General features: G+C 27.3%; 1 protein-coding gene across 1 annotated transcript in view; it reads right to left on the reverse strand.

The window, feature by feature from the left end:
• Window positions 1-849: 849 nt before the first annotated feature.
• LOC122515492 (L-lactate dehydrogenase-like) overlaps window positions 850-21,211 on the reverse strand; it is a 50,329-nt gene continuing 29,967 nt past the window's right edge. The window contains exons 2-8 of the mRNA XM_043632863.1: window positions 6,988-7,090; window positions 6,758-6,910; window positions 6,564-6,681; window positions 2,405-2,743; window positions 1,815-1,932; window positions 1,208-1,340; window positions 850-1,128 (exon numbers count right to left, since the gene is read on the reverse strand). Coding sequence (XP_043488798.1) covers window positions 940-1,128; window positions 1,208-1,340; window positions 1,815-1,932; window positions 2,405-2,743; window positions 6,564-6,681; window positions 6,758-6,910; window positions 6,988-7,071 — 1,134 coding nt within the window. The 5' untranslated portion in view covers window positions 7,072-7,090 and the 3' untranslated portion in view covers window positions 850-939. The remainder of the gene's footprint in view (window positions 1,129-1,207; window positions 1,341-1,814; window positions 1,933-2,404; window positions 2,744-6,563; window positions 6,682-6,757; window positions 6,911-6,987; window positions 7,091-21,211) is intronic.

Consider the following 21,211-nt stretch of genomic DNA (forward strand, 5'->3'; position numbering starts at 1 on the left):
TTGTATGCATATACAGTTGCACATGCAATACGTATAATACGAAACGTTGAAGTTTCTATAAAAAATAAGAAAAAATTCAAAACCTCCAGCTGCATGCAGTTCACGCTATAACAACATAGTATTTCAAATATTTTAACACACTTTTGATCATTTTCGTTCTATATATCATTTTTGTGATATATTTTATAATACTCTAAAATATAGCAATTTTTATATAATCAATTGTTTCAATTCAAAATTATTTATGAATTTTTATAACGTATAATTTGGTTTTTCATACAAATCTAAATGGAATTTATTATACAAGTTCAAATTTCTTTTTCATCCATAAGCCTTGATTGATTTCATAAATAATAGATAAATAATTTTGTTGTAAAAATTAATAATTAACGAGTTATTTTAAATAGTAGTTTTTATTGACTCACCCTGTATATTTGAATATACATATAAATATATTGTGTATAGGTTGTGAAAATTGAGAATATATGATGATTGTTGACATATCTAATTTGAATATGAATATTTTATAAAATAACTTGATTCCATGACTGCAACTGCATCAGGAACGTTATCCTTAAAGTCAACAACATTTCTTTATAGGATTCTTTCGTAATTCTCGCTTCGCTTCACCGAGTTAACAACGAACGAAATTTTTCTTATCTCGTAAATATGAAGCAGAAACTCTTGGTAAGTGTGACTTTCCTTAGATAATTTAACTCGTTTGGTAATACAGTTTATTAAAAAGTATAGTTTGACTACTATCATGTACCCTACCAATCAAATATACGAACGTAAGAAAACCGGTTACCAACTTCTCTAACGTTACTTTCTATTTTTTTGTTCTTTCTTTTTCTGACATTTATATCACAGCTTGATCGTTTCACGAGTTCAACAATTTCCGGTGATTCATGGTCTTGTAGAAGTTTTCCTGTATCTATTCTACTTCTCAACGTCTTCACTAACTTCCTGTAGAACACCGTATTCACGTAATGTGTTTCTAATACTATCAGCACATGCTTGAACTTCAAGTTTTTCTTGATCAGTTAATTTTTGTCGTACTGTACAATGAACACCTTCTCGGCCAATCACACAGGGTACTGACATGTAAACATCTTTGTCTATACAACTCTACAAATGTTTATATTTTTTAAATAGTTATTTGCTAATAAGGATATATTTTTAATAGGATTTGTTTATTTTTTCTTACTTGTATATGCGTAGAAACTGGTAAAACGACTTTTGTGTTTCTGATTATTGCATCAACGATTTCTGCTGTGCAAATACCGGTAGCCCAACAATTTGGACCCTTGTCACCTTTCATTTGGTTTAATACTGCATCACTGAAAAGACCATTTTTTTTTTAGTTTTTATAATGGAATTGATATATATATATATTATATATATGATTTGAAGTTATTAATATGTGTACTTATAATTAGTTAATATGAGTAAGTAAATTGTAATAATTTTTATTTTTATTTTTATGATAAAACTGGTGAATATTTATAAATATAACTTGATGTTGTATGTGTATTTATATTAGTAACAGTGAGGTAATGTAATATTTATGTAATTAATATGAGGAAGCATAGTATTGCTTGCCTACAATCAATGGATGCAGTATGTTTGTAATTAATATGAGTAGGGAAATAATACTTCTGCAGTTAGCTTAGGTTGGTAAATGTAATAATTTTGTTTTTAGTACAAGTAAATAGATGTAGTATTTTTAGAGTTAGTATAAATAAATACAATAAATATCATACTTTCGCAGTTAATTTGAGTATGTAATTAGTGTGAGACAGAAAAATGAATACCTTTGATGAACTGATTCTGTAACTTCGTACCACTTTTCAGGATCATTTTTATCACCCATTCGAGGATTTATATCTCGTAATTGTAAACCTGCTACATTAATGCTTGACCAAACTGGAACTATAATAAAATGTTGTGTTTATTTATAAATAGATACGTCATTGTTTCAATTTGTTACACTATAATTATTATTTTTGTTTATTGGAAGAATGGTAGAGATTTTATCTTTGTTTATAATTTATTTTTAATTTTATCATTGTTATCTCAAAATTTAATCTTTGTTAATTTTCTATTCATTATTATATATTCTGTTTCTAATTTTAATATTTGACCATTGATATAAAAAAATTGATTGCAAAATTATTTGAAATTGATTCTTGTATTAATTAAATTAGCATTTAATTTAAAGCTATGCTATAACAAAATTGTTGCTAATTAATCAATTATTACTGTGATTAATTATAATCATTACAATTAAGTATCATGTTAGAAATGATCATAATGCAATAAGTCAATAAGTGTATTAAACACAAAATCTAGTATATTACTAGAGTACGAAATAAATTATAAATTATGCTTTAAAGTGATATACCAGACGTGTTTCCATGTGCACCAATACTCATACAGTTAACAGAAGACCGTGCTACTCCAATTTTTTGGCTAATTTTATCTTGAAATCTGGCACTGTCAACAAGTGTTCCAGCACCAAGTACACGATTTGGAGGAAATTTGGAAAGTTTGAAGGCAATGTAAGACATAACATCAATTGGTTCTGTCACTACTAATAAAACTGCATTGCAAACGAATTTCGTTATTGGTGGTATGATCTTTTTAAAAATCTCCAAGTTATCTTTCACGTTTGGTTCTTCGTTTGAATGTTTTTCTGGAGTGGCTATAATCACAACAGCAGATTTTTGCAGCATGCTTACGTCTGCAAAAAAAGGATTGAATTTTTAATTAGTATTGCGTAATATACATATGTGTATATGTGTATATTGGATATAATTAACGAGTTTCATTGTTTATTATTGATAATAATATATGAATATATTTCATTGGATTGCATTTATTATTGGGTATATTATATTAAGTTGAATTCACACTATTAGATATAATATACTATATTAGGTTATATTTACTATTGAGTATATTATAAGGTTATGTTACTGTCGAATATTAGTTAGATTACTTTTACAATTGGTTATATTATTGGATTAATCTCTGATTAGATACTAGATTTTATTACTTCTACCATTGGGTATATTATTGGGATTTATTATACAATTGGATATACTATATTATATATACTATACATTGCATCTTATTATTGGATACTGTACTGTATTTCGTTGCGTTTATTATTCCGTATATTATTTAATTGTTATTGTTATTATTGGATATATTATTGGATTTTGCAATTATTGCGTTGTAAATGCTTTCTATATATTATTTTATTTATTTGTATTTATTTATATTTATTTTAATCAGACTTATTATACTACTGAGTATACATTTTGAATGATTAATAATTAGTATTTGCTTTTTCAATACATATATAATAGTAATTCTATATTGTCATTTATTGAAATATAAAATATTAAAAACTCTGATATTATTTATCAATCCGCTCATCAACCTAATATTTAAATATATATTAAATATTTATTTACTTATATATATGATTATTTAAAAATCAATACTTTTCAATTGGACGGAATTATGTTCAGAACTTTTAATATTTTTTATTAAAAATGTCTATGTTTCACTTATTGATCAATCCAATCAATAAATATGTAGATAAAAATAAATAATGATATAATTAATATATATATATATAAATATACACAAGTCAGGAAATCATGAATCACGAATGATTTTCCAGTTAAAGTCCGCTGATCGTAAAAATGATGTCACATTGTTGGTTATTCATTGAAATATAAATTAAAATAGGAACGAATAGTTAAAATCTAACAATCTTTCATGGAAATGTCTTTTTTCGAAACGTCTTATTCAATCGCACGATCATTGGTCTCTTGGAAAACAGGCAGAATACAATATGCTTGAAAAGATCAGAAAATCTTTCCTTTAAAAATTCTTTCTTGGTAAGATCCATCGATAAAGACGTGCCAAGTGGACGATTCCAGCACGAATGTTCGAGAAGAAAAATACACATACGTGTTAACACATTCATAAAAATGACGAAGTTACTTTAAATAACGGTAGTTTGTATCTTCTTCCCGAAAGGAAGTTTTTTGAGACCGATGTTGTTACAGATAATACAGCAAGGACGTAAAAAAAGGTCGTCGCATTACATTTCTTTGCGGTAATTGTTACGTAAAAACAAGATCTCAGCGTGTCGACAAACTACTCTACTCGAATAAGTTCTTTTCTTCCGGAACTAACAAGATTCGTTGAAGTATCCATGTTTCGGGTTTATATTTTTTTTTTATTCAAATCAACATTCGTTCTTTGGAAAATAAATTTTAAGTTTTATTATATCTGTTATATTTCCCTTTTGGAATTTATAATAATCATTAAAATTTAATAGCAACGAAAGTAATTCAAATTTTTGTCGACTAATAAGATCCCCAAATAAAAATGGGATTTTATATATAAATTGATTTTGATAGGAGGATCAAATAAAAATTTTCTATATATTGCGAAGTGCCATTATGTATTGTACCGTGTATTACTCAATATCATTAAATCAAAGGAGATTATATTTCTAACTTATCATTTTTCTAAGTAATTGTTTTATTTTTTTCTTTAATAAGCAAGCTATATGTTCAAATTAATAAATAAGGGTTTGTAATAAAATTAACAATATTAGAAAAAAATAAAACGATCTCTTAATTATAATTTAACTCAATATTAAAACAGCTACAGAAATTAATATTATACAGCTCAATATTAATACAGTTATTAGAAATTTTGGAATACTATTTCATGGAACTACACAGAGACTTTTCGAAGTACGCATTTTTGTGGCTTCCATACTACAAATTTAAATTCATTCCTTACAAAATAGAATTGATTCTATATTTTAAACTGTGTGTGTTCATTTTCTGATATATTTTTTAAATAAAAAATTTCTAAGCATAGAAACCCGTTTATGCTTCAAATCGTAACTCATTTTTATAATAAAATATTACCTTTGTTAATAATTTCTTATTAATTTCTTTTTATTCTAATAATTTATCAAAATACTTATTTTTTGTTTACCTTCATCCTTGAAATCATAATAAATTTTATACGAAGTAGTAAATTAGCTCTAAATATTTAACAATATTTTTTTCCTAGACTAAACAGGCCTCATCAAAGTATTTATATTATAATTTCCTAACCTCAAATCTAAACCCATTCCCATCCAAATAAAAAACTTACGTTAGATCTTATTATAAATTCGAATGAAAGCCAACAAATCGTGGTTACACGAGGAGATGCTAAAATTCAAAAAAGAGTCACAATAAAACGTGTCCGTCCCGTTTTTCAACCGCATACACAGACGAACTCTACGAACTACCAAAAATAAAATGAAATAAAAAAGAATACAAAAAAAAGGACCCAAGAGAGACAGTAGAGAAAGAAAGACAAGGAAAGAAGAATCCCATAAAGAGAAATCCTAAAAACATATCGTGATGTCGATCCTGAGGTAGATAAATAAGAGTAGTATGAAATTTACGAGCTTGTCCGTGGAAAGCTCGAGTGTAACGCTTTGCCGTCGTCAGGGGGTTTGTGCCGCGTGTAAGCAAGCGGCAATGTAGATGAGAACCGAGATTAAAGGGACAGGCTCGGAGAGAGGATCCGGATCTTGAAACTCGCTTCCACAACCCAAAATTCATTCCCCCTACCATTCCCCATAGCCCTTTCCCCTCTTCAACGAGCATCGTTTCTGAGCCAGTGCACGTTGACAGGGGTCCCCATGACGAGTAGAAGCCAATGCGACGGGTCATCTTTTAAAATGGGCATCCGATCGGGTACGATGATCGCGACGCACGCCGGGCCTCATCAGTCGGGACAAATCAATCTAAAATTTCGGGAATTTGTTCTTCTGTCTCTTGGATCAGATAGAACGTTCTATAGATCGTACGTTTTATATACGTAGATTGTTCGTATGATGATGATGATGATGATGATGATCAACGAGCCGTGATAAAGGTAGTCAATTTTTCTTTGATCAGTTATTCTTCTTTATAGATTTAGGTGAATTTAGTTCGTGACTAATGTTAGATAGCTCTAAGACTATGATCTCTGAGTCATTTAGGAAATATGTACTTTTGGGAATTCGTATTTTGATATATGATTTAATCTGTGACGCTACGTGAGAAATTTTCGGTGACTCATAATATGTCGATTTATGTATACGTAGAAGTTTACTATATTATTTTACTTATTTTTATTTTTTTTTTCAGGATAAAAGGAAATACATTTTTATGGATTTATTAGGTATGCATACGAAATAGTTTTGTTACTGAAAAAAGAATTAAAAAACAAAATAATAAAATTTTATTTTTAAAAATAATTCTTAACATTAATAAGGTTTCGTCTAAAAATATTGTAAATATTGTTTTAAAGTGTACCCTTTATCTTTCTAAAAGACATGTTTTTCAATTATCAAGGATAATTAACGGAAACTATTTTATAAATATTTGAAATATTTCTAGTTTAAATTTACAATTAGTGTTAAAATAGATTTAGTTTCAAAATTAGAAACGGTGCCTTAATTGTTATGATAATCAAAGAAATCCTACCTGAAGTACCGGTCACTAGAGGGTTTCCTAGAAAAATCCCAGCGTGACGAATATCTTCAGCCTCAGCTTTAGCCCTATTCTCATCTTTGTCGAATAAACAGACCTCGCTCGCAATTCTCTGTAAACCAAATGTGGTAAAACGTTGCTATCGAGTGTTCACAAGTAGGGCGTTCAATTTAATAGGGTATACTAACCCTCATGAGAATTGCGATTGCACATGCCATTCCAATCTTTCCAACCCCAACGATAGATACTTTTACGCGATGGGGATACACTTCACATGGGCCAAGCATGGTCGTTATTAAAGCATTTTTTGTACTGGTTGTTGTAATTGGTATTTGGTCGACCTACAACGAAATAATCAATAAAAGGGGATGAACGAATATTATGGTGTATTGAGGGTTTACTCATGAGTATCATTTACATCGTCACATTCACTATCATCTTGAGCTTTTGAATTGGTCTTGTTGTTAGCCATGTTGTTTTCTTTTTTATTATTGTTTTCCATCTCGTTTGATTGAACAAATCTGAAATTACAAATGATAATACTATAGTAATTATAATTATTAGTGTTTTAAGAGATTGCTATTATTTTTATGTAGACGTAGGGATTTACCAATCAAATTGTAAGAACACATTCTACAAGTGCAAATAAAAATAAAATGTTATTTAAAGTTCGTTTAAAAATGATTTATTACAAAGTTATAAATAAATGAAATTGAAATAGGTTATAACAGATTTTATGAACGAATGAACAGAGCACTAAGCTTACCCATCCAAATATTGAATCTTGTATAATTATTGCTAAATGTGTTAGTAATAGTTTTTTAGTAATTAGCTGTATTTATTATAATAATATTAAATTAATTATTTATTTTATAATTGATACTTGTATGCGTTCGGTTAATATATCAGTAATGATAAGATTTTCAATATAAAAAATGAATACTATAGAGTTATTTATTTAAATATAAAATAGTAAACATTATTTCATTATAACAATACCAATGAAATTGATTGTTATTTATTTAAATTAAAATATTAAAAAATTTGCAATAATATAATTATTATATATCATTTTATTTATTTACATTATATATTACTAATAAACTACAATTTATTGGCTAATCAAATACGCACATACATGATTATATGTGTTTTACGATTACCACTAAATCATGTTATTAAACATTATTATTATTATTCCTTCATCATTCCAAAGTACGTAGACTACTAACATCAATTTCCCTAAACGCCATCAATTTTTTCGGAAGCAAACGGTAAAGTGCAATTTCTTAGTAAACTGAAAGAGAAGATAACCAAGGAACGTAGTTTCAGATCGCCCACGCACAATAGCATGAGGTTACTACTTTTTCCATGATCTTTGCCGGTGCGAGAAAGACGAAGAGAGGACGTTTAAGTAAGAAAGACTAAGAACTTAAGAGAAGAGTGGAAAACCTTAAGCGGGATGAGAATAACGATGGAAGTTATCCGCTCGGTTCGCTGTAAATTAGCCGCAGGTAGTCGCCTCGGGAGCTGCAGGTACAACGCTGTGGGTTGCCTCACATATATATACATAGATTTTTACTCATATAAATATATATATATATATATACCCATGCATGCGGATTTATACACACTAACATTTATACATGCACAACGTCTCTAATATATGTTATTTTCAAAATGGGAATGACCTGTTAGCTGATTTCCACGCTCTATCGTGTTATTTTACTCCTCGCCTTTCTAGAGCAAGAGTAATTAAAGAATGAAATCATGTTTGAAGATATACACGGGGTGTACTAATTTATTTTATTATTTATAACGTATTCGTTTTTTTTTTGATATTATGTAAAACAGCACTTTGAACAACTACATTAGTTAAACCAGTAAATTTAATGACAAAAAGAACGTTTCCTAAAAGTTATTTTTGAATATTGAATATGTTATTGGATTGTATGTAATATTGCTTATTCTATATTGGGATACATTTACTATTGAGTTGCATTTACTATTCTGTATACCTTTAGGTTAGGTTACTATTGGATATATATAATAAGATTCATTTATTACTGCATATACTGTATTGGATTGTTTCTATCATTGAATATACTGTTAAGATGAATTTACTATTGGATATACTATACTAAGTTGCATTTACAATTATATATGTTATATTGAGTTGCATTTACAATTGGATATACTGTATTAGCTTGAATCTTATTATTGTGTATTGGGTTGCATTTACTATTCAGTATTCTATTGGATTAGGCTACTATTGGATATATTATATTGGATTGTGTGTTTGTATCATTGAGTATATTATAGAGTTTCATCTACCATTTGATACACTTTTGAGTTAAGAAATTATATTGGATATATAATATTGATGTCTACTATTCATGCTGTCTATACTATCCAATCCTGTTTACTATTGGGTATATTATATTGAGTGTAACTTATTATTGTGGATATATTTTATTAGATTATATTTACTATTGGATATATCATTGAACTGCATCTACTATTAAATATTATATATTAATTGGGATGTATATTTAATATTATTGGATATATTATATGGTTAGGCTACTATTTGGAATATAATTAGATTGTCTTTATTATAGAATATACCATATAGTTGTGCTGCATTTGGGTATGTAATTAAATTTTGCTACCATTGAATATACTGTTACATTAAACTTATTATTGAGTATACAATTTCTCACTTTAATATTCAAATATCTTACTTTTTTTAAATATGATTGCTTTGTATATTTATTTAGAGTCGAGTTAAGAAATTCTTATTTATTGAACAAAGTAGTAGTTATATTTTTAATAATTGTCAGAAACATAGGTTTAACGCTAATAGGAAATAATTCTTAATTTTAGTATCGCAAGAATATTTGTACATCTAAAATAAATACATTTTTACACAAGTTATTAACAAAAGTGAATAAAATGATATTAATACTAATATTTTGTTGGATTATCTTTTTCTTAAATGATATGATGCAATCGCTTTAGCAATTTCAAAATTATTTTCTTGAAATAACACTAGACTAATGGACTCGCATACTCGGATACACTTCCCTTTCGCTTCCATACTTTTATCTGTTGGTTTACTATCTCATGCTGTGCTGGTACTAATCTACAAGGAGGCTAATACACAGGTGTATCATATTTTATTATTGTTAGCTGTGTCTTTATATATATTAACGCTCTTAACTGGTCTCGGTTCGTAATTATCGACAATTTCTCGTATTTCCGTTTTCAGTTTTCCATATTCAACGGGTCGTATCGCTACTTTATACTTTCAAAATTATTGAAAACATTTATGTTAAATATCTCTGTTATATCGTCTCGTCAATCCGGTTCGTTATCGTGTTTCGTTACTTTTATAATATCATCGTCTATCAACACACTAGCTTTATTAATACTAAACCTACCACGCGCGGTTAAATGAATTTGTAAAAATATGGTGATTTGTAAAAAATGCAGTAAAAACGCATAAAATTTATATTATTCATTTCTAAATAAAAGAAAATATATTGTTCACTATCCTACACATTACACTTGCATCCCATGTGTAAATTACATATTTATATATTTATTTATAATTATTTTGGAATCAGTATATTTTTATTACATAAAATATTGTTTTAAATTTTTAATATTTTTTAGTAATATATTCTATACTTTGTTTATTGCTTTATATATTGTATATTGACTTACTCTTATATATGTATATACCTACTGAAAATTTACATTATTATCAAATAAGGTTATGTTCTGAATTATCAATATTTTTCATTCAAAATTTCTATACTTTATTCATTGCTTAATAAATAAATAAATAGAATTATAAATGAAAGACTCAAATTGGACTATATATTTACAATCATATTTTATTTATAAATGCATATGCATATATATTATTTTTTTCACTAATACTCATGCAATGCGTCACTGCTCTTATGAAAAAAATATTATCATAGACATTTAATTCGTTTTGAACTCTACATATTTTTTTGCTAAGATTTTATTCAAGTTTTCATAAAAATCCACTTGTTACAAATGAGTAGTAATTAAATATTTTTCCAAATACCTCTTAAATTTATTACAACATTTAAAAATATGTTACTCTAATTTTTTGTTATCCGTAATGACAGAAGAAAATTATATACGCAAAAAAATCATAAGATTCTGCTTAAAAAAAATATCAATGATCTTGAAATCTTGCAGAAAAATAATCTTAAATTTCAACAGAGAATAATATGCATGATTTGTAGAAATTTGATTAACTAAAAATTTAAAAATACAAATAAAACAAATAATGATCGATTTTATTGTTGATTTTATCGTAAATCTCAATCTAATTTATTGTCAAAAATAATTTTAAAAACAAATTCTGTTTACCTCTACAAGTGTTCGTAATAAATTTTAACTTTTCCTTAGAAATATTTTTTTATAAAAAATAATTGTAAAATGGTTTAAAAATTAGCTTAAGAATTTTTTCCAACATATCAAAGCCAACTTTTCAATTGCTTTAACTATTTTCTAAGCGTTCTTTTCATAACATCGAACATGATTTTGAAATAGTGTAATTTTTTTTGTTAAGAATTTTCGTTATAAAATAAAAAATGACCTATCTTTCGAAAGAAGTAAAATTCTTCTGAAAATGTGTCATAAAAAATGAAGAATAATCTTCAAATGGTGTGCAACATTTTCTTAAGAATTTCGAATGATGGAAATATTTCAAGTTAAATAAAATTAATTTGGTACACTTTGTATATATATTTATAAACATATATAACTATGTATCTCTATATAAATCGTAATTTTAATCGACGATAAGCGTAATAAGAATCGACGCAAAGATTGCTTGAGCGTGAAACTAAAGAGCCGTAAAAGAAAAGAAAAATTGTATCGTAGTGTCGATTATCTTTTATCGAAAACGATCGAATAGGGTTAAGAGTCGTCGTTTAACGATCATTAAAATCAACGAACGTTGTATCGAAATGTCTTGATGATTATCGAGAATGGTAGTTCGTCTTAATTTCAATTAATTTATACGCCGAGATAGATAGACCCTTATCGGCTCTTATATTTCAGTATACACGAGGGACTCGTTAAATCGGTTGAGATAAAAAATGAGAAACAGGAGAGAAGTTCGACAATTAGGAGGATAAAATGTATGGGTTTGTGATAGTCAATGTATAAAAGAAAATAATAAAAGGTAGAGATTGGAGAATAGATATTTTTAATAAGACTTTCGAATTAGAAGAAGCGAAAAAATTGTAACAGATTATCTTTGTGATATTTTTTGAGATAACGAAAATCTTTTTTTAACATTTATATTTTATATTAAAATAATGGCACGTCCAGGGCTCCTATTGCTCGAATATTTCGCACCATTTTCTTATCTTTTCTTTTTTAATTATTGTTCGGCAAATGATACAAACAAATTCAAGACCTATAGAATTTATAGAATATCAAGAAGGTTTTAACGAATCTAAAAAATTTGCTTTAATTTGCTGTGTTTATAACACGATTATGGTAGGGGGTGGTGGGGGGGGGGTAGTGATCTCAAGCTATTGCAAATAAAATAAACTATAAAAACTTAAAACTGTGTATACATTGTTATTAACAATTTTAGGTCAATCTATAAAATTTGATTCAATGGGGTGTGTTTAGAGCATAGAGAGTGGGAGGAAAAAAATCTGACTTTATTCTATCTATGTTGTAAATCTACTGTTGCAAATTCAGAGAAAAAAAATATTTGTTTCTTCGTTTGTATGCCTTATAAACAAGGGTTATCTAATCACGAGATAGAATTTCTCTATTTAATGGTTTAATTAGTCTATTTTTAGTCGTATATATTTACAGACAGAAATGTATATGTTACCGCTAAAGTATAGAAATCATTTATTTTACAGATTATCTAGGTAATGTACAGATTAATTAGGGTGATCCATTAAAGTGCCGAAAATAGTTTCATTGCCCAAATCCTCTAGATAATTTGCATATTACTTACTAGGCACTCGTTAAAGTGAAAATAAGATCTTTACTGAAACAACAGCAACGTTTCTGTACGCTTAAAATAACGAACTATTATTTATTTATTTTTCGGTATTTCAAAAATCAAGTTAATAAAATCAAACAATCAACAAATTAGTTGATGGAATCAATAATCAATCAATTAAAAAATTGTAATAGAAAGAATAAAACGATTTAAAATATCATTACAATGAAAGAAATGAATTTACAGAACATATGATAAAATTATGCGTATTTATTAGTGCAATCTAAAGATTGATGACACTTTGAATTTCATAGCAATTGGTTTTTACGACATTTAGATTTGCAGTCACATTTTCTGAAATCTTGGCCAGTACCAAGTTATTGTTTTATTACGGTTTGACGTAAAGATATTTCTACAGCAGGAACACCTTCTTTAACGATACTTTAACGACACGAAATCAGTCAATGTGCACATTACCTACGTAAAATGCGGAAAACTCTTGATTCAGCACGTTAACGGATCAAATCAGTTAATCTGCAGATTAACAAGGTAATGTACACATTAACAGCTTTCGAGCTTTACCGGTAACATGTATATTCGTGAGAACGTTAAAGTTGATAATGAAGGGAAGAGAAATAATTCGAGGGTGGAATATACGATGCTATGTCCATAAGTTTGAAACAGAGTTTATATCTTTTAAAAAGGTGAATGTATTATTCCTTCGATAATATTTTTCCTCGTACGCTTGCGTGCGGTGAGAATGAGCGATTACTAAATTATAACGGACCCTTAGATAAGATCGCCGAGCCATAATTGCAGGACTATTCATACATTATTGGCTCGTATATTATTTGACGCGATTCAATAACTCCGAAGTGGATATGCATGGAAGGTACGATGTTATCTTACCGTCGTTAAGCCGCATTCGCAATATCGATCGATATTGATAAATGGCTGCGTTTAAGGTCCTCTGTTGCTTTTGTTTTTTAACTGATTATTAACGTTAAAATTGAATGCGCGTCCGAACGAACCTTTTGGTGGGTCCTACTACCGTCCAGCAGGAATCACGTGTGAAAAAAAGAAAACGACACCTCTCGGTGAAAAGAAATGATTCATTAACTAATTGTATAATACTTTAATATCAGATGATACCTGAGCGAGTTGATACATTTCTCAATTTTTCATTTCTCCGATTGTTTTATTAAATATATTATTTAATTAGAGGAAAGGGTGAGATGGTATTATAGATTTCTGTTGATCATTTGGTTTCATCGTTAATTTCATTAATTTATAGAAACGTTTAACGGTTTATGATTTTGTTTGTTTCATTTATATTTTCTGCATGTGCATGTAGAATTATATTTATTTTTGATAAAACGATGTTTATTAGTTGCAACCTTTAAAATACGTATAACTACTGTGGATACAGGTATAGTAGATAATTCCTGTCAGTCTAACAATTTTAAAACTACTGCGTGTACAAACATGATTTTCGAGCTGAAAAGAACTAATTCGACGCGTGATTTATTGCTCGTTTGTTTTTTCATCCCGTTCGCAGCATGTTAGAAAGTTCTTTTTTTTCATTTTCTGATCATTTCCATCTAATTTTCTGCGAAGATATTTTCGACCGTAAGTATTAATTATTAATACTTATTCCATGTTTCTATTTATTTTTCTATTTATTTCGATGTTCTTATTTGTTTTTAATTTTCTCAGCGTTATTATAAATATTATTTAATAATTGTATCTTTATGTTTGAGATAAATTTAAATTAAAATATCAAATTGCTTTTTAGAGTGATATTGTTTAAATGTGTTTTTTTTTATTTTTTTATCAACACACATGTCTAGATATCAACAAAAGACAATGATTTTGGTGCGAACAAGAATTCTAGTATTCGAAACAAGCAATTAAATAAGAAATGTCTAAAACCAGCTACTGAATGATACTGGAATTTATTCTCCATACAAGGTGGTCAAAAAAATAGTCTGATATTTTAAGGGCTTATAGTACTTATCAAATGGAATAAGGAATGTTTAATTAATATGAATCGTAAAACCAATCTTTTCGATATAAATTAACTTTTATTATTTATGAACATTTAATTTCGTAAACGAGTCTATTTGTAATAAAGTGAATTTACACAGAAGTATTCGATTATATACGAAATATGTTATCAAACGCTTATAAATAATGAAGGTTAATTCACATCAAAAGGGTTAATTTTAGTATTCATGTTAATGAGATATTTTTTACTCGTCTCGATGAGTATTATAAACTCTCAAAAAATTTAACTCTTTTTCTTTACCACCCTGTATAATAATTTTAACAATTCTGTTTATCGAATTACCGAATTATATTCAAAAATTTACAAGTTTTAACGTTTTATTTTAACTGATAGGTATTCTGCCATATTCTCCTACATGTTTGGGTAAAATATTAAAATTATGGTCAAAACAAAAAAAATTAAAATTAAATATGAAAAAGTATCGTTATTTATTATTAAAATTATACGATTATTCAAAATTATTTTTAAGAAAATCAATTTCTTCTGTTTTTTTTTTAGCAAAACCTGTGTCTAAACTATTCTAGAACTTAGTGAGATAATTCCGAGTTAGGCTAATTTTAGATTTAATTATGATATGCTTATACTTACTCGTTTAACAATATGACGTTGTGATAAATGCAATCTTTCTGATGTCCTTCGCTCTCCTAAGTATTACCAGACGGATTTGTATTATTCTTTTAGAAAATAATAGAATTCTATAGAATTGTTGATGATAACATTAAATATATGCAAATATATATACATTAATGAATATATTTATATATCAAGAAAAATTTGGAATGCTACAGTTCCACAGTGTTTACGCACAAGCCGCCTCTGTTAACAATGCAAATTTTATTTATTTAATTGAATGTTTCCAAATAATTGTCTGTACGATCGTTGTTAAGTGTCATTTACTCTAACTTTTATGAAAGTCCCTAAAATGACTTATTCTCATAATAAAAATGTTAAATTCGATTAAATTATATTTCTTAAACTTGTACTATGTGTCTTACATAACCTTAAATTTTTTTTATTAAAATTTGATTAAATTATATTCCTTAAATGTTTACTATTTATCTAACATAACCTTAAAAGTTTATTAACAGTTGTAAAGTAAAATTTGAAGCAATTTAAATAATGAATCAGATCGTAATCAAAAACTGTAAAGACATATAATCATTTCAATCTAATTCGAAGAAAAAAATAAAGAAAACTAAAAAGACATGAAAACAGTAAATAATAAGAAACGGAAAATAGGTAAAGGTAGAAGAGATTGGTCGATAACAGTGTCTCGTCGATAGGTACGATTTAGCCAAACGACGATGCAAACGAGTTGCATCTCCGGTTGCTCACAGACAACAAAGATAGTTCAACAAGGTTGGTCGTAAGCAACCGATCTTCTCGTAGGAGTTGCAGTCAACCGATCCAGACATCGACTAGTGCATGCCTCCGGTGCACAATGGTCGGTAGTAATACTGCAGCTGATACAAGTATGTTCGTCGTGCAACCGGAATTTTAATTGGCTATTTGTTTGTCCGCTACACTTGGCGGTGATGCTATTGTCCGTTCTACTGGATAAGAACAAACACCACCCTTCTTTCTCCTTATTCTATCCTTTTACTTTTACATAGGTTTCTTCATGCTCGATTTTCAACATGAAGGTTAGCATTAACCCTCCTTTAACGAAGAATTCATTCTAGTCGGTAATCATGAATACGAACAAAAAATTGTTCTATCTAGAAATTCATGCAAACATAAAATTACATTCAAAAATTCTGTACATCTTGAGACTTTGTCTCTGTTATTATAGGAATAATAAAGATAAATTGTTAATTAAACATTGGGGTATGTAGCATATCTACTATACTATAATTTTTTTTTTATTTAGATATAAAATACTATATTATTGCTGTTATACTATAATAATTAACTAAAGAAGATATGATGTAATCTGTTTATTCGTATAACATTGAGTATAAATAAAATTATTTTACCATGTATTATATCATTATGCAAATATCAGATTGCATTAAGATATTCAGAATATTCTGAGACTGTATTAGTGTTATTACTGTAATAACAAAAATAAATACATTGAAGAAGAATTAAAGAATTAAGCTTTTTGATGTTATCTGATTGTAAAGAGTGATTGAAATTTAATATACCGTTTAACATTTAAATCTATTTTTGTTGGAAGTTATCTTAATAAAAATTGATTCAATTTTTCTAATGTAAAAGTTTTTTGTATACTTTGAAGGAACTTTAAAATAGATTCAGAATTTTCTATAAAAATATTGAATAATATGTTATTTTCATGTATAATTACTTACTGATTTAATACTATACTAATAGAAGCAATTTAATAGAACACAACAGAAAACTTAAAATTTTATAGTTTTTTTTTATTTATATATAAAATACTATAAATTTTTCATTACAATACTATACCATTATTACATAGTCATATGTAGTTTATTTAAATATGCTTTTGTTTAGGTACAATAACCTCAAAATTCTTACACATCATTGAGCTAACTGTGATATTATTTTTTACTAGACTTTGATACAATGTTGAACCATTCATGTACTAAAATTCTCTTACTTAATATATTATTATACTTAAACCAATGATACATGTTTTTTTGATTATGTGTGAAATATTGAACCCTTTTTCTTTATTTATTTGTTAACTCAGTAGTATTGTATATAATATAATATAAAAGCGAAATTATGAACTGTTTCATGCACTGAAATTTCCTGTTAATTCTACACTATTATTATTATACTTTGATAAAATTTATTTACTATTTTATTTTATTTAGGTATAAGATACTAAAAATTTTTACAGATGATCTATTATTAAACCCAATAATATGATTGAAAAGTAGACATAAAATGAAGTGATAAGAATTCCTTTCTAATATTAAATTATTACTGGTACACCTTAATATTGTGTGTGTTTATATATATATATTTAAATGTTATTTTATTTAGTTTTATAATACTAAAAATTCTAACATACTCATAAATATATTTTAACATTAAACATTTAATAAAAAATTAAACAGAAATTTCATTCAAATTTCATCTTACTGTAGTGCAAAATACTAAAAATTCTTATAAATGATTCTAATTAGTTAGAAACCGTAACTTATTTTTTTACATACCAAAAGTTAATTCTGATATTATACTAGCAAAAATTCTTACACGTTACTTATTAACCACTACAACAATATATTATATAACATTAGACATTAGATGAAACATTGAACCACTTCATGTATTAAAGTTCTCTTCTAATAACACAATTTATTTGAATAATCTATAAAATACTAAAAACTCCTTATAAATGATTTTAATTATCTTATTAGTTAGAAACCAATTCTAATTAACAATTCTATTAAACACTAAAATTTCATTCAAATATACTAGCAAAAATTCTTACACGTTACTTATTAACCACTGCATCAATACGTTATAAAACATTATACATTAGATAAAACATTGAACTACTTCATGTATTAAAATTCTCTTCTAATAACACAATTTATTTGAATAATCTATAAAATACTAAAAAATCCTTATAAATGAGATTTTAATTATCTTATTAGTTAGAAACCATAAACAATTCTATCAAACACTAAAATTTCATTCAAATATTATACTAGCAAAAATTCTTACACGTTATTTATTAACCACTGCAACAATACATTATAAAACATTATACATTAGATGAAACATTGAACCAGTTAATGGACTAAAAATTCTCTTCTAATAACACAATTTATTTGAATAATCTATAAAATACTAAAAAATCCTTATAAATGATTTTAATTATCCTATTAGTTAGAAACCATAAACAATTCTATCAAACACTAAAATTTCATTCAAATATTATACTAGCAAAAAATCTTACACGTTATTTATTAACCACTGCAACAATACATTATAAAACATTATACATTAGATGGAACATTGAACCACTTCATGCATTAAAATTCTCTTCTAATAACACAATTTATTTGAATAATCTATAAAATACTAAAAAATCCTTATAAATGAGATTTTAATTATCTTATTAGTTAGAAACCATAAACAATTCTATTAAACACTAAAATTTCATTCAAATAAACTAGCAAAAATTCTTACACGTTATTTATTAACCACTGCAACAATACATTATAAAACATTATACATTAGATGAAACATTGAACCAGTTAATGGACTAAAAATTCTCTCTTCACTTTATTTTATCTTTTCCCTCATCCTGTTGTGAACCTTAACGCACCCTCTTTAACAAGCCCCGAAAACGTCCTCCGTATTTTATCCAGTGCGTTTTCTTTCTTTCCGTTTTTTCTTTTATCCGGAGGAGGGAAGGAAATATACGAGGTCCGTTCCCCGTTAATACACTTTATCGAATTAATTCCTTTTTTACTTACAATCGGGGGAAGATATTCGCACGTATCGTTTTCGGTGCAGAACGCAACCGAGAAATCGAGTTCGGTCGAGTTATCCTCGAGTCCGGGCGTGCACCGCGCCCTAATAAATTAGGAAGCGACAGCTTCGCGATTCAGTTTAATGGCGGTGCAAGAAGCAACACGGACCGGCCACGGCCAGTTGTTCATTCGACGATTCAGCGTCGGTACGCTTAGGACTGCCCGAAGCGGGTTAAGGAACGTCGTTCCTGACCGGTCCTTCGAACAAACTACTACTTTTTGCACGGCGCGAGGCACTTATTCCAATTAAAATCGTACCTCTATTTTAGGCCAGGCACCAACTCTCAAAACGGAAGGCACAAATTAATTGACCGCACGAGCTTCTCGATACTACAACCATCGTCAAAAGAACTATGCACCATCGTGTATTTAATTCTAAATATACTGTTATATACTATCAACATTTATATCCTTCACTCGGGATCTTTGTTATTCTTGAAATGTTAATTTTAGGTTTCATATGTGTTAAATGATGAATTTCCTATGTATACTGATTATTGTGTATTTAGTTTCTTCTTTTTTTTAACACTTGGTAGACAAATACTTTTATTTTCTTGCTTTCACCAATAATATTTTACCTTTACCCAAGTGTATTTTGAGATATCGAATAAGTGTTAGATTCAAAATTATTCACGATATGTTTTCTGAGAGGAAAAGGAAGATTTTTGTCAGCGATTTGAATTTTATTTATTATCCTTCACTTGGGAGAGATCTTTGTTATTCTTGAAAAGTTAATTTTCGGTTTCGGATATGTTAAATGATGGATTTTCTATGTATACTGATTATTGTGTATTCATTTTCAATTTTTTTTTTATTTTCTAGCTTTAATCCTTTGAGTACTGAATACTTTTAGCTGAAGTATTCTTTATGAACGGAATAGTTTATTATTAGTACCACTGTTTCCGTTAATTGATATTATTAATCAGATCTAATAACAAATTATATTTAATAATTAAAGTTTTTGTTTCTTAATATAATTTTTGTGATGAGAGACTCAAAACAATAATTAATACACAAACTTACATTACATTATTTTACATTAATATCAACAAACACGTATATGCGTCGATAGACCACGTTGGCAACTTTTACCAAACGCATATATGCGTCCATAACATTCAAAAGGTTAATCAATAGTATTTTACCTTTACCTAAGTATATTTAGAAATACCTAATAAGTGTTAGATTCAAAATTGTCGACGATGTGTTTTTTGAGCGGAAAAGAAAGATTTTTGTTTACTATTTGAATTTTATTCATTATACATTATACGAGTTCTTTGATGTTTCAAATGGATCAATAATGATGTCAATCACACTTATGTTTCAAAAAATAAAGTAACTGCACACAATATGGAACTTTGCAATGTTGATTATTTCTGTCACAATGACGAATCACACGAATATTCAGGTCTGTAAAATAATTTTAAAAGTGTCTTCAAAAGGAAAGAATTCTCGTGATATGATTTTATTTATTGAAAAAAGTACAGTTGACTGTATCATTGCTAAATATTATAAATTAACAAACTTTTTATGGGATTATTATTATAATGTAAAATACAAAATTTTCCACTGTAAGACACAGTGGTGAAAAGTTTAACATAAAAATACAATAGGATTCCTAGAAACTTTTGCTCACCACTGTATGTATTCGTTGATTGATAAATTATTCAGACTAAATAATTGCTTAATTTTTAATTGATTTATGACATATATAAAAATTTGAATCTTTAAGACCAATTATCGAAACTATATCCCTCAATTAATTCAAATAATCAATGCTCTACTGTATTTTAAAGCATTTTATAAGTTTGTTTCATTTTTTCGTAATGTTTATAATAGTATCGATTTAATTTCATAATTTTATCACAATAATAAACGACCGATAATTTATTTCTTGGAATTATTTTGAAAATTTCTGAATTTTTCTATACAATGAAATAAATCTGACCGGTAAGTGTTAATGATAATAAATAAAACATAAATATTAATAACAATTGTCAACATAAATTTATAACGATACTTAAATAATAAATCGATTGATATATCTCACATTAAAGATATATTTTATTGTTATATT

The sequence above is a fragment of the Polistes fuscatus genome, unplaced genomic scaffold, assembly GCF_010416935.1.
Source record: "Polistes fuscatus isolate 324 unplaced genomic scaffold, CU_Pfus_HIC Scaffold18, whole genome shotgun sequence".
In the NCBI taxonomy this organism is placed as follows: Eukaryota; Metazoa; Arthropoda; class Insecta; order Hymenoptera; family Vespidae; genus Polistes; species Polistes fuscatus.